Raw genomic sequence first — 14,557 nt, 5'->3', positions numbered from 1 at the left:
CCAACTCCAGCACTTTGAATCCAATTTCTGTCATTCATTTTCTCTTGAAAATCATGATAAGATTAGATGAAGGACAAGATTGTCTACCGCAATTCTTAATCATGATGGCATTGAGATAAAAAGGATGAAATATAACCTGTAACTCATTGTGGGAACTATAATCTGCATATCATGATAACTCTCATGAGATTTGTATAAACCAACCAAAAAGACCAACAGGATAGACTGAGCTCATAATACCCAATGCCAAATGATGCAAAACTCTGTCCATGAGGATTTTTTAGGTTTGGTCAAAGTAAACCCACATATACAACCCACTAATGAATGTAGATCGCAAAGACACTCGACTGTTGCTAGGATCTCCCCAATGATGATGATTTTCAGCAGAACTTCAAAGGCATAGGAGAGCTTGCAACTAGGATTCAGGTTAGAGATAATGGAAGAAGAAGAAATAGGTTTGCGGTGAGGGATCTTTAAATCGATGGTAAAGGGGTTGATTTTGATGATGTGGTGATAGAGGTATGGGGTCAGATCTGATTGTGGAAGTGATGGAAGGAATTGGGGCTGGAGCTTGCAGAGATGGGGCCAGCAAATGAGGATCCGAGGATGGGTAAAAACAGGGGAGGTTGATGGCAGCAGCAGTAAGGGAAAAAAAATGAAGCTATCAATGATGGAAATGGCTATTGTAAAGGCTGAAATCTTGCTCACTTAATATTTAAGCTTTATAGAATTGTTAACAAAGGCTCAAATGCTCTCTAAGCAAACATGATTGAACACCATAAGGCATAAAAAAAAAAAACACAAGGTAGCAATTTTTTCAGGCCCCAAAAGATTTGCAAGTCTATTGAAACAAAAAGATAAGGTTAGATTGCGCCATTATCAAGACATGGCTGGACTAAAATTATTCTCCACAAAATGTAGAGACAAAATAAAATTGGATAAGTGATAAGATATTGTTGGGCTATGTTTGTTGTCCTTTATATAAAAATAAAAATAAAAGTATCAAAGGCTACTCACTACAAATCTAAATATTATGAAGAAACACATAAAACAGTGAAAGAGAATTAATCCAATGCAACCAACCGAACAGGTATGGCAACATAAAACTAATGTCCTTGGAGCTAGGGTGTCTAGATCAATCTAATGACACGCTAAGATAGAGAGGCAAAACAATCATCCCATTTTCTTATTTGGGCCAGTCATTCATGACGTGCAGAGTAGGTTAGTCCAAGGAAGAAACAAAAACATGAGGTGGATACATCTCTTCCCCCAGATTGATTTGCCTAATCACTTCTTCAACATTTGATGAACTTAGACATGGAGATGAAACTGCTTGATTTATCCCTATTGCCCATTCACCACAAACCTTTGCTATATTATGTGCAGAATGCCTAAACAAGATAATCATGCTTGCATTTTCTCAATATTATAAATCTATTTCAAAATTTGAGATATAAAATTGATTATTTAGTTGAAATTTTCACACTCTCTAAGCTTTAACACCTCAAGGTACAGAGCTTCCTGCAACTTTAAAACTATTGAATTTATGTTGAAATTATGCTAACAGTCAGGGCAAAATAGGAGATCTCCTTCTGCAACCTATGTTGTTCTTTTTTAGAAATCAAAAAGGAAGATTTAATACATGGAATTCGCTCAGCTTAGACAAGGTATGATAAATCAGCAAATTAGAACGTAGAAGAAACTCCATCAGTTGAGAAAAATTACAGTTTATAGACTACTACATCATATCTTATTATATGCACAATCCTATGCTTATCTTGAAATATATAATAAAATGAAGAAAATCCCCCATTCCTCAAGGGCAACAAATAAGGGAAGAACATAAACCACAATTCTTACTTGAGGTCTTGCAGATGATGATAACTATAATATACTCTATTCCTTAATAACAAGATCTTCTCTTTCGATTTATCCTTCTCCAATTTTTCTGAAGCCAGCAAAGAGAAAAGGAAGTTTTTAAGTCTCAACCTTGGATTAACAGAACTAAGTTAAATGGAGGCTAGGGTTTGGAGCTTTTGATCTAGGATTTGAGTCGTACTAGCTGATAGTAATGGCTTTAGATCTAGCAAAGAAAAGAGAGGAAGCTAGAACAATTAAGTGAAGAAAAGAAGTATTAGGGTTCGGAGGTTTAGATCTGAGATTTAGGGTTTGAGCAAATGAAACAGAAAAAAATCTGCAATTTAAGGAAGAATAAGAGAGGAAATGGATGGAGTATGCCGGAAGAGTGACCGAATTTATCAGAATATCATCGGAAAATAGTCGGAGACGACGGACGGTTGATCGGAAAACATGGGTTTGGGTTGGAATCAAGAGTTAGAAAGCTAAAATAGGGTTTTAAAGCTCAAAAAGGAAACAAAAATGAAGAAGACAGGTACAAGAGATTAAATCTAACCGAAAAATAACTGAAAATTGGCCGGATTTGCCGGAGAGACGATCGGAGAAGATGATCGAAGTAAAATGGGTTTCTCTCTCTCGCTCTCTGCTTCTCTCCTCTGTTACGAGAAAAATGAGATTTTCCTCACTTTTAAAGAAAACTAGAAAGTTGATAATGGCACAACCATAATTGATGGGCGCGCGGTTGCGCGAAACTTGATAAAGCGCGTGACGAAATCGTGTGTTATATGGCCTTGGATCGGCCTTCTCCAGGATGATTCACCCCTTATGGATTTGATAAAGTGCTCCGACTTTGACGAAACTTCGCAGGGATCTTAGTGGGACCCTAACCTGTCTTGGGATGAAATTTGGGGCTTTAAAACATTGGTTTGATGAGGTTATTCATTTTCACAGAGAGGCTTAGGACCTGATCAAAATGGGGTGTCTACAAAAACAACTAGAAAGGAAATCCCAAAAGCAACAAAATCTAAACAAATTTATTTCTTCCAAGTGGGCACGTAGAGTGAGATATTAGGTGGCATTTAAAATTGTAGGTTTTCTATGCTTTTAAGAGAGAGAGAGAGAGAGGGAGAGAGATTTCATGAATAATACGTACCCATATTAAAAACTCTTGAAATTTTCTTATTCTTGAAGGTTTCTTGTGATTTAGGCAAAAAATCAGCTACTTTTCTATTTTTTTACCTAATCGTGAATCATGTGAGGAAAGGAAACTGGGTATGGAAGGGGTGCCACGTGGCGCACCCACGTCATCCAGGATTATGTTTTACATATATACTAGTGAACAACCCATGCAAATGCACGGGGGCGAAAAATTAATAATTCATAAAAAAAGATGGTTTAAAAATATTTGCATTCAGTTAAACATGAAGTTTGTGCCAAATTTATGCAAAATAATATCTTTCCATCAAAATGGAATGGAAACAATGTTTAACACAAAACAAAGAGAAACGGTTACAAAAAAATAAAATCTAAGAACTTGACAATCATGATGAACCTAATGATAATTTTTTCACAGATGGGAAGAACAGTAAAAAGACATTAATATAAAAAAATACTGATAAAACAATTAAATGAACTTTAAAAAGCCAAAAAAATCAATACTTGGATTGTGATTAAAAAAAGGTTCTCTCATGGTACGTTCTGATGGAACAGTCTTCAAAGCCCTAAAAATTAAGAAACCAAATGGCTGATTCACTCATCAAACCCCTAACCCTTGAAACAACGAAAATAAATGACTAATGAACTAAAAGAAAAAATACGTAAACATTCTTAACAGATATACTTAAACAAAAGCAGGAAAATAGCAAATTTGAAAGAATAGTGGAAGAAACCCAACCTTGTAGATCGTCATAGTGCATACCCAAAATGAACTAAAATCCCAGTAGAAGAAGGCCTTGTATCATGCAATATTAATTCTGAGAAGAAGAAAATTATGGAAGAAAGAAAATTCGGGAGGCAGATTTGGGCTATTTTAACTATAAAGAGTCAATACAAATTGAAGTTAACACAAACCAAAATATAAAAAAATCAAGAGATTCTCAAATGCCTACCTCTAAAAAAATTATGAGTTTTGAAATCACTCATGGAGTTTCTATCTTTTTTTGAGTGAGAGAGAGAGAGAGAGAGAGAGAGAGAGACTTGTAGAAAGGTGCTGAGTTTTAGGGATTTAGAAAGGTTGATAAATAAGAATTAAGAGTTAAATATGGAAACGTTTTGTTAAGGAATAGATTTTAGATGGTTTGTATAGGGAGATATCGTAATATAGGGAGATTATAGATCGAAATTTTAAGAAAGCAAACCCTAAAAAATAGCCTAGAGATGGTGATAGATGCAAAAACGGTAACTTTTAAGAAATCAAACCCTAAAAAATAGCATGGAGATGGAGATAGATGCAAAAACGGTGAGAGCAAAATCGTGAGAAACCAAAAAAATTTCAATTTAAACGGTGAGAGCAAAAAATTAGCTACCTTTCTTTCTATTTTTTTTTCTAATCGTGAATCCTATGAAAAAGGAAACTGGGTATAGAAGGGGTGACATGAGGCGCACCCATGTCATCCAGGATTCTGTTTTACATATATATTATATGATTATATGATATGATTCATCTGAGGAGGCTGCTCTATCGTGCAACAGCTAGTTCGCGAAATGCCTTATGAGATGGTCCCTGGCAAATCCCTCAAAATAAATATAGAAATAGAAAAATAAAGATTATTCTAATTTAGATTAGCATCATAATAAATCCCAACTACTAAATCTAAATCTAGTTGCCTAATCTACAACTTAAAGAATCAAATGTTCACATCTTATGAGATCTAATCTTATTCTATAACAAATCTTGTGAGATCTTATCTTATTTTCAAACAGAGCTTCCTTCGCTTCAAACAGGAAACTTACCAAAAAGGGGATTTTTGGTATATGTGACACAATTTGGTTGTCGGGTACTCAGCTGATCATACGATCATTTTTCATTAATGTTTTCTCTGACCACAAAGATCGATGCTAACAACTGAAAGTAAGTCTATTTATGGGACCTGTTTGATTTTATTTTTACATTATCCCGAATTAGATCTAATATGGAATAAGTAGTTAGTTATCAATTGTCGAGCAACTATCTTGGCCATAACCTATCTCGAGTTTTGAAAAATTAGAGGAAGTGCAAAACTGAGCGAAATGTGGGATTTTAGCTACCTAGAGCAGGACGTGTACGTCTATGATAACTATTGTATCCCCTAAATTTGATCCAAAAATTTGAATTGCATCCTCAAGGACGATGTTGGAGCACCAAGAGAAGACCTCGTGGTTCCACTTGGAATGCAACACAAGATCAAAGTGGGTTATTTATTCTCTTATCGCTCTCCCCTTCAAACTGTTGCTCTTCTTCAGTCGGTATATTCCATATCTCTTTTCCTCCATTTGTTGTTTTTTTCTTTCTAAATTTGGTTCAGTTCTACTCTTTTTTATGTACCTAACCCATTCTTTGTTTTTTTTCTCTTTTGAATCTTATTTTCATAATTAGTTTGCAGTTTATGGGTTTTCAGTTTTTTTTCTTTCATGATTTTTTCTTCTCTAATTTCTCGGCTTTCTTGCTCATCCGTGTTCACTTTTTTCTTCTCTGAATTTGGGTTTTTCAGTTTTCATAATCAACTTGGAGTTTGCAGTTTATGGGTTAGTCTTATTTTTCTATTATGATTTTTTTTTCTCTAATTTATGGGTTTTCTGTTGGAAAGTTTCTAAAAGACTAAGAGTTTCCAAACTTAATGGAATCCCTAAAAGACAAGGATTCTATGTTTGGGCTTGCTAATTTGAGTGTGGCCTTGCATGTTTAGTAACTTTCCATATTAATAGGGTATTCCCTTCAACTTGGAAACGTTTGGGAATGGAAAAGTGACTCAAATATCACTTTCTATTTTGATTGAATTAACCAAACGAATTTGGCTGGGAATAGAAGTTCTATAGGAGCTTTGGTCCCTCTTTCTACACACCATAAGCTAGAGAACTCATAAAGAGAGAGAGAGAGTTCACTTTGAGAGGTTTCCCATAGACCTATTGGTGTGCAAGGGAAGAGAAGAATCAATGAGCATTTCTGAGCCTCTTGCCATGCTTGGAAAAGCTACAAGGATTGTCGGAGTACACATGTCAAAGTAGAAGCCATGGCACAATGTACTACAAACCCATCTCATTGAATTATGATTTTTTCTTTGTTTTCAGTGCCAAAAATCCTATGGTATCATTCAAGTAACGTTTTTAAATTAACATTTGGTATCAGAGCTATGGTTATAGGCTTTGAATTGCAAAGAAAATTGGATTTATGAGATTTTTTGTAATTTTCGCAGGCCCACGCACGAACCGAGGGTACCAGCGTGTTCCCCTTTATCCGCCGAGTATACCCCTGAAATTTCATTATTATTGGACGGTCGGATTGAGAAGATTGCTTCTCTAAAGTTGAATGACAATTTTCATAATTGTTTAAAAAGGTTTCAGAAATACTTCTGTTAACGCGGGGAAGATGACTTGCTGCCTCACCGTGACGCCGCTCTCATCACGGTGACGCGCGTCTTAGAGGATGACCATCTTTTATTAAAAGTACTGAAATGAATTACAATTATGCTTTTGCCCTTGAACCAAAATTTGCTTTTGAAAATGGAAAAATTGCCGATGCGGGACACAAAAAAAGCTTGAATTGCCAACTGGGAACATAATTTTGAAAATTTGTTAAAGAGGGTTGATAACCCCTGTTGAAAGTTTGATAACCCCATTTAGAGGGTTGATAACCCCCTTTTAGAGACTTGATAACCCCCATTTCGTCACTCTCTAACAACTTTTCAAAATTGTGTCCCCCTCTGGCAATTCTCGTATTTTGGTGTCCCCCATTAGCAATTTGTCCTTTTGAAAATTGAAATTATGCTGCCATGGTTTGCTTTTGAGAATTAAATAAAAAGGAAAGATGTGCTATGTAATTACAATTACGCCATCAACTTTTGCATGGTGATTTTCTTGACCAGTGGGGTTTTGTTGAACGATCTAAATCCACTTAAGTGCCTGCTTTATCTTCATAAAGTTAAGTGGGCTTTACATGAGGTTTGGAATTAAATTAAGGGGGTTTTGGGCCTAGATCGGGTCCATGAACCCATAATCTTGTTTATGAGCCCAAAAGTTGAGGGCTGGACCCAGGTATAGTATTTGATCCGAAACCAATTTTTTCTTGTGTGTGTATGTTTATGGATGATTCTTTGTTAAATTATAAAAGATATTTGTGCCTATTTTGAGAGGACCTTTGGATTTACGCAACATGGTTTCCAAAGGATCCTTGTTGGTTTTTGGGCACAAATAAATGCTTGTGCGACCTATGCAAGGGTCTCGAGATTCATGCAACAAGGTTCTAGAGAGATCCCTTTGTTTCTTCGAGGCACAAACAAGGACCCCAACAAAGGGAAATATGAGTGAATTACATAATGGTTTTCATTAGCCCAAAGGAAGATCTTTACCCTATGTAGTTATATGATCATGATGACATGGTTTCAGGTTTGTCATTTCCAAATAATGGTTGTGGCTTGGATAATTGCTCCTCTTGAATAACTCATTGGGAACAAAATTAGACTCTTTTGTTTGGATGGTATCTTCTCTTTTGTAACCAAGTGAGAATGTTTTGTGTGGATTATTATGTTGTAGTCTCTCTCTTAATGAAATGGATTGATTAAGATTACAATTGAATGACACCCACTTGAACATGGAAGTGATTGGCCCAACAGAAAATCATTGTCCCGTTTGGTTGGGTGGAATGAGAAGGTTGGAAATTGAATGACTAGGCTTAGGATTCTTTTTTGCCCTACGGTGATATAATCCCTAGCCCTAAGTTGTTGAATTTTTGCATGTCTCATGTTCAGAACCCACTGTGAGTCATGGCTCAGCCCAATAGAAGGGCCATGATGACACGAAGGGTGTCTTGAAGTATCACATTAAAGAATCGCTTGTGATACTGGTAAATCTAACAAACTAGTGATAGTTAGATTAAATGCTAATTTAAACTCCGTTGTGGATCAAGGTGCTGTATTTAGTGAGCAAATTGATAACAATTTTCTAATGACATCGATTTCACCTGGAGCTATTGCTGCATATTTGTCGTGTATTGAGCATTTGACTAGGACAAACTATGAAAAATGGAAGGAACACTTGAGTATTGCCCTCGGTCGCATGGAACTTGATTTCACGCTTTTGATCAATGAACCACCTAAGGACTCGGCTACAAGTACATGCGAGGCTAAGGCACTTTGTGCCAAGTGGGAGCGATCAAATCGCATGAGCCTAATGATAATGAAAAGTACCATAAGTACGTCCATTAGGGGTGCAATTTCTGACACTAAAGACAAAAAGGAATTGACCGCCAAGGAATACTTAGCAGCAATTGAGGAGCAATTCAAGGGGACTTCCAAGGCACTTGCAAGCACCCTTATGATGCGGATGCTGACCCTCAGGTATGACGGACAGAGCGGTGTGCGTGAGCACATAATGAAAATGAGTGCCATGGCCTCTCAGCTTAAAAGAATGAAATGGAAATTTCTGAAGCATTCCTTGTCCACTTCATTATGACTTCTCTTCCTGCGCAATTTGGACCTTTCAAAATTAATTATAATATGCAAAAAGAGAAGTGGACCATGGGCGAATTAATTACCATGTGTGTCCAAGAAGAGGAAAGGTTCAAAGCGGAAAGGCGAGATAGTGCTCACTACATCGCATTTGGTCGCACAAGGATAAATTTCAAGAAGAAAGGCAAGAAGGGTGGAAACAAAGCCAAGAAAGGTAAACCTATAGATGGCACTACCCCTCAGGGCAAATTGGGTATCAAATGCCACTTTTGCAGGGAAAGAGAACACATAAAGATTGAATGTGCCAAGTACAAGGCATGGCTTGAAAAGAAAGGTAATAATTTAGTTTTTATGTATTTTGAATCCAATTTGACTGACGCACCTAAAGATACTTGGTGGGTTGATACTGGTGCATCTGTTCATATTACAAATTCTATGCAGGGTTACGCGCAAAGTCGGAAACTGAGCAAAGGACAACGGACCATTAAAGTAAGGAACATAATAGAGATTGATGCGGAAGCCGTAGGGACATTTCGTCAGGCTTTTTCTTAGATTTAGTAGATACTCTTTATGTTCCGAGTATTACTAGGAATTTAATTCTGTTGGAAGACTTGATTCCTATGGTTTTGAATTTAAGTTTAGTAATGGACAATTTACTCTATTCCGTGGATCCCATATGGATGTTTCAAGGGATTTTTTTATGTGTTTGTTTGAATAATGCTGGAATAGAGTTTAGGTCTTCTAGATTTACTTTATCGAAGTTTTGGTTTTTAATGTAATGTCCTATAGGATTTCAGGGGCGAAGAGGGAGTCATCCCAAGCCCATCTTTTAGGGGACTTGCTCGGTCCTAGTAGCTTTCCCCTCTTTTTCCTTTTCATTTAGGGGACTTGCATAGTCCCTAGAGATTTTCTTTAGTTATTTATCCCCTCCTATCATGGCATAGGGCTATGATGGTGCAAGCCAGAGCCTCCCCTTTTAAGAGACATACTTTGTCTCATTATGTATTTTTCCCCTTTAAAGACATGCTTTGTCTCTATAGAAGTCACCCTTTTAGAAGACCACTTTGGTCTCATTTAGAAAGTTTACCTGTTGGAGACTACCTTAAGTCTCACAAGTTGCACCCCATTTATAGGGCTGTTAGACAAGCTTTGACTTATTTGCACCCACTCTTTGGTATTACTTGTTTAGGATTTTATCCTTTACCATACGTTTTAGAGACTATTATAGTCTTATTAGAGCTTACCTACTTGAGATCTTACTATGTTTTTCTTAGTTGAGACACTAGTTTACTTGTTTGTGGTTCATTTCATTTTGACATTAGTTTACTCGTTTAGGGTTTCCCTTTTAGCCCTAGGAATTTTGCCCTAGTGTGTTATTTTGTATGTTCCCTTTAGCTAAAAGGGTTAATCATTTTGAAAATCCAAAGACATTTGAAATTTAAAACTAAAAAACATTGAAACATTTTTAAAATACAAAAACATTTGAAATATTTTAAAATTCCAAAATATTTGAAATTCATAAGATTTTTAGGAGCGTACTAGGAGAGTTTTTTTTCGAACTACGTTGGATTGATCATCTTCCATGAGGTACGTAGGCAGCTTGAGATTTTTATCCCAAGTCCAATCAAATTTTGTAAATAAAACTTTTGAAAACTTTTCACACTTTTATAGTTTCAACTGTTTTCGAAAAGATCTTTTTCTAGAGTTAGGTGTTTGTCCTAGATGTTTAGAGTGTTTTAGAGTTTAGGAGTTTGTTTTAGAGTAAGGAGAGTCTTGGAGTTAGGAGCCCCTGTAAGGTCAGTTTGACTATATAGCTTGGCGCATAGTCGACTGATGGCTAGATTTAGGATTCACCTAGTGAGCCTATCTGTTTTCTTAGGGTATAGTCTAGTTACACATAGGATGTAGGAATCACCTCCATTAGACCAGGGCTAACTTGCACTTAGTTAGGGCATATAGGGAGTCCTAAAATCCACAATTCATTTCAACCTAAATAATCGCATTTAATAAAACTTTAAACACCAGTCCGGTCCTTTAGGTCGAGTCTAGTTTAGTGGTCTAGGCACAATAGGCATTGTAGCTTAGAATAAGCCACATAACTACGTAAACCTTGATTCCTAAAAAGGGGCTTGGATACGTAGGCAGCTTGGATGGCTGGTCATCCAAGTTCAGGGGCTACGATTGCACATTTTTTATTGTTTTAGAGTTTTAAAGGTTTGTGGTCTGCTATTTGTTTTACTTATTGCACAGGTGCATGATAGTGTGTTTACTTGTTTGTCCTGAGTACATATCATTACCTTTTGTTTATGAACATGTTAGTGTATTTTCTTCCCTTATCTTGAGTGCTTATTCTCTTTGGATATATCCCTTGTGTGTTCTTACTTGCTTATTCACATGTTTAGTTATAATATACTTATTCTTTTACTGTCTTACTCGTTTATTCACATGTTTAGATGTAGCATTTTCATTTCTTATTTACCTTACTTGCTCACTCACATGCTTAGCTGTAGCGTTTATTTACTTGCTTATCTCATTTATCTGTTTAGCTATAACTCTTTTACTGCTTTCCTGCTTATTCTAGCTTATCATTGTAGACACCCCATTTTGACCAGACCCAAGTTTGTGTTGTTTGTACGAAGCCTCATTAAATCAGTGAGTTGGGGTCCCAAATTGAACCCTGGAGTAGCTTAAGGTTTCCCATAGGTCTCCGTAAAATTTCGTCGAGATCCGAGCGCGTTTGCTCAGTGAACGAGCCGAGAGAATGTACGCAGTACAGACAAAAAAGGGGAGCAAATTCATCTGAAAAGGGGGTTGTCCACAGGAAAAAGGAGGCAAATATATCATTTTCATATAAAAAGGAGGGTGCATAATCCCGTCCGGGCCGCGCTTGATTCGCGCGCCCATCAACATTCGTGCACCCATCAAATGGGTAGTGCGGATATCAGCACCCTTTATTTTTAATATAAGAAAAAAATCACGAAGAGCAAGCAGGGGATTTTATTCATTTTCGTTGAAAAAATTCACAGAGAGAAACAGAGAGAGAGAGAGAGAGTAAAAAAAGGGATTTTCTTCTCCGATCGGTCATCTTTCTCCGTCCATATCTCTGATAATCCTCGGTTTTTTTTTCGTTAAAGCCACCGCCATCTCTCCCACCTCCAAGCTCCAGCTGATCGTTGCTAGATTCCAAGATCTGAGATCTGAAATCTCAGATCTGAGATCTTAGATCTGAGAAGAGAGGGAGAGAAACAGAGAGAGGATACGGTTCCAGAGAGAGATTGAGATAGGGTAAAGATCCGGAGAGAGAAAGGCTCCTCAACATCGTCTTCTCCGGCGAGTTGCCGGAGCTCCGATCATCGGCCATCACGATCCTCCTCTTCATTGTCTTCTCCGGTCATCAAAGTCCAAGATCCGATGAGATTTATTAAGTCTGGAAATCCTAGCAGAGCTTTGAAGCAAAGGAAACCAAGCTCTAACCTCATTTTTTCGATCTTCTTCTCCGGCCAATTTGCCGGATCTCCGGCTTGGATGTTCCTTTCATTCTCTTCCCCAATCCTCATTTTAACCTCAATAAAACCCTCATCCATGGATTGAACCCGAAACCCAGGCCTTAAAATCATAGATCTACCTTGAAGCTCATCATCGGCCACTTCCACCTCCACCTCTATTTTCTTCCCCCAAGCCACCATCACGAAGATCTCATTCCAATTTCTTTTTCCGCCACTACCCCAAACTATCTTCCATTCGCAGCCGAGCTCCACCCCCATCTCTATTTGATGCCATGCCCTTCAACCCTTCTATGTTAAAGGAATTGAGTGTGTGAAGTAGGGTTTGAGAGGAGATTGTAGTAGGATCTGATTTTTAAAGGGCATTTGAAGGCCTTTGTGGTTTCGTCGGGCAAGAGAAGGAGAGGGCTGCCATTATGGGTTTTGGGAATTAACATAAAGGAGCAGAGGAAATTGGATCCGATCTAGAGAGCTGCATAATTTCGATTGAAAATTTGTCGCTCAATCAGGTACAATCTTTGTTTTTCATTCTTTGTAGAATTGATTGGCGATGAAAGTTCAGATATGTGGCAATTCTTCTTAACCCTGTAGAAATTCCTTTTGAATGTTTACCTGACAGTGGGGCTATAAATGTGTCAAAAATTTAACATGAGTCTTATTATGTTGTAGTTCTTCAGAGGTTACGAAAATGTTCTTTGGAAATTTATCCAATCGTTTATGCCTGCGTTGTTTGTGTGAACTTTATAGTTTAGTCTCAAGATCTGTAGTAATTTCTTTCTTGGAATTCGTCTTATTTTCTCCAGATTTATGGGCAATTGTGGTTTCATTTAGAATTTGTTGCTGTAAACCTGCCATGATTCGTGATGAATTTGCCATGTCTCAAATTCCGCATATTCTGGTGCTTGTGTGTAAACATATTCACTTGAGTATCATTTCGTCATGTATGCATGTGTTTAAGGATTTAACACAGGTAACCAAAGCTGAATCATTGCTTATTGTGCCTCCATAATTTTCGAAAGTTGAATGTGTTCTCTATTGGATTTCAACATCAAGCAAGATCCTAATCTTGAGGTTTGTGATTATAAATTGATTGAGTGGTACTTCTCCTATCATATTATATATATGTTTATGGACTAAATGTGTTATCTGACTAATCTGAAATCATAGTTTTGATGATACTATTCCCTTAAGGTACCATTAGGGGTTTATGCTCGTACTCTTGTTCATATTTTTATTAATCTGGCACTTGGTAATGCACTGGTCACCATAGTGTATTTACTTGTTCAGTTTCTCATTGGATTTTTGTCAAATGGTACACTTGTTCTCATAAGGTAAGCATTAGTTCAGGTTATCATTGACCCAATACATGGTAATGTGCTGATCTTTATGAGTTGTACACTCGATTGGCTTTATTGGTTTTACACTTGAATAATGCGTTAATTTTCATTGTCTTTTGCCATGGGAGATTGGTACATTGTTTGGAATTCTGTATTAGTATTAGGGAAATTTGGTTTCTCATAACAGGTATATGTTTGTTTGAGGCATAATGAATAATGTTTTGACTCATCTTGGCTTACCTTAGATCATTTGGAAATAAGTCTATGTGATAGGAGTAGAGAGCATTATTTCTTTAGTCATTAGTTTGGTTATGTGTTACCTACTCCTTTCCCATTATAGGGGCGATGAAGGCGTTAGCCCAAGCCCATCTTCAGAAACTTGCTCAGTCTAAGTAGCGGTCCCCTCCTTTGTATAGGAGACTTAATCTTTTGAAGACCCTTAAACCTTAGGTTTCCTTCCTCTTTGTAAGGGCGATGAAGGCGCTAGCCCAAGCCCATTATTTTAGGGGACTTGCTCAGTCCTAGTAGAGCTTCCCCTCTTTTATTTAGAGACTTCTCTAGTTTTTTTAGAAACCTTTAAGTGGTAGTTTCTCTTCCTCATTTAGGAGACCATTGTGGTCTTTTTAGCGAGTTCCGTGCTAGGAGACACACTCTGTCTCATTGAGGTAATTCTCTTGTGGAGACAAGCCTCATTTTGGACCTACCCTTAGGGAGGTCGCTTTAGTTTGGTAGGGAATATACCCATAGGAGGCATGCCTTGCCTCATTTATAGAGCCCTAATTTGGAGACAAGCCTTGTCTCATTTAGAGGGTTTCCATTTTTAGAAGGCTTACCCAGCCTTATATTAGAGCAGCTTCTTTTAAAGAGTCTTTGACTCATTCTTCCTTTAAAGTTGTAGTATTAGAGAGCCTTTGGCTCACTTATCTTCGTTAGTGATTTTTTATTAGAAATTCGTTGGCTCGCTCGTCCTTTGGATGGCATTGTTAGAGAGTCGTTGACTCCCTCGTCCTTTGATAGCGGTATTAGAGAGTCTTTGACTCATTTCTCCCTTTCCTTTAGTTGTTTTTAGGAGCTTCTCCTTAGTGTTGTCATCGCTCTTATTCGCTAGAGACTTGCCCAGTCTCATTAGAGCTTTGCCTTTTGAGGTCTTAGACCATTTCATCGTTCTTGTTAATTAGCTAACCTAGTTTAGGGGTTCCCCTGTTAGCCCTAGGGTTTG

At 37.3% G+C, this 14,557-nt stretch overlaps 2 protein-coding genes across 9 annotated transcripts in view; one reads left to right on the top strand and one right to left on the bottom strand.

The window, feature by feature from the left end:
- LOC143855494 (OVARIAN TUMOR DOMAIN-containing deubiquitinating enzyme 12-like) overlaps positions 1–2,515 on the bottom strand; it is a 56,018-nt gene extending 53,503 nt beyond the window's left edge. For 6 of the 8 annotated variants that reach the window (XR_013237887.1, XR_013237888.1, XM_077365617.1 and 3 more), the window contains exon 1: positions 1,861–2,509. The gene's annotated coding sequence lies outside the window, so the exon portion shown is untranslated. Of the gene's footprint in view, positions 1–136; positions 654–1,860 lie in introns of those variants that run through there. The other 2 variants (XM_077365615.1, XM_077365616.1) reach the window with 2 other exon arrangements.
- Positions 2,516–7,995: 5,480 nt separating this feature from the next.
- On the top strand, positions 7,996–8,502 carry LOC143855453 (uncharacterized). The gene has a single exon (XM_077365573.1). It carries the CDS (start codon positions 7,996–7,998, stop codon positions 8,500–8,502), a length of 507 nt encoding a protein of 168 aa, XP_077221688.1.
- Positions 8,503–14,557: the final 6,055 nt, after the last annotated feature.

The sequence above is a fragment of the Tasmannia lanceolata genome, unplaced genomic scaffold (assembly GCF_043159265.1).
Source record: "Tasmannia lanceolata isolate RefF3 unplaced genomic scaffold, GAP_Taslan_0.1 ptg000021l, whole genome shotgun sequence".
Lineage (NCBI taxonomy): Eukaryota > Viridiplantae > Streptophyta > Magnoliopsida > Canellales > Winteraceae > Tasmannia > Tasmannia lanceolata.
The sequence above is the reverse complement of the archived record's forward strand: the minus strand, read 5'-3'. Positions and strand labels throughout refer to the sequence as shown.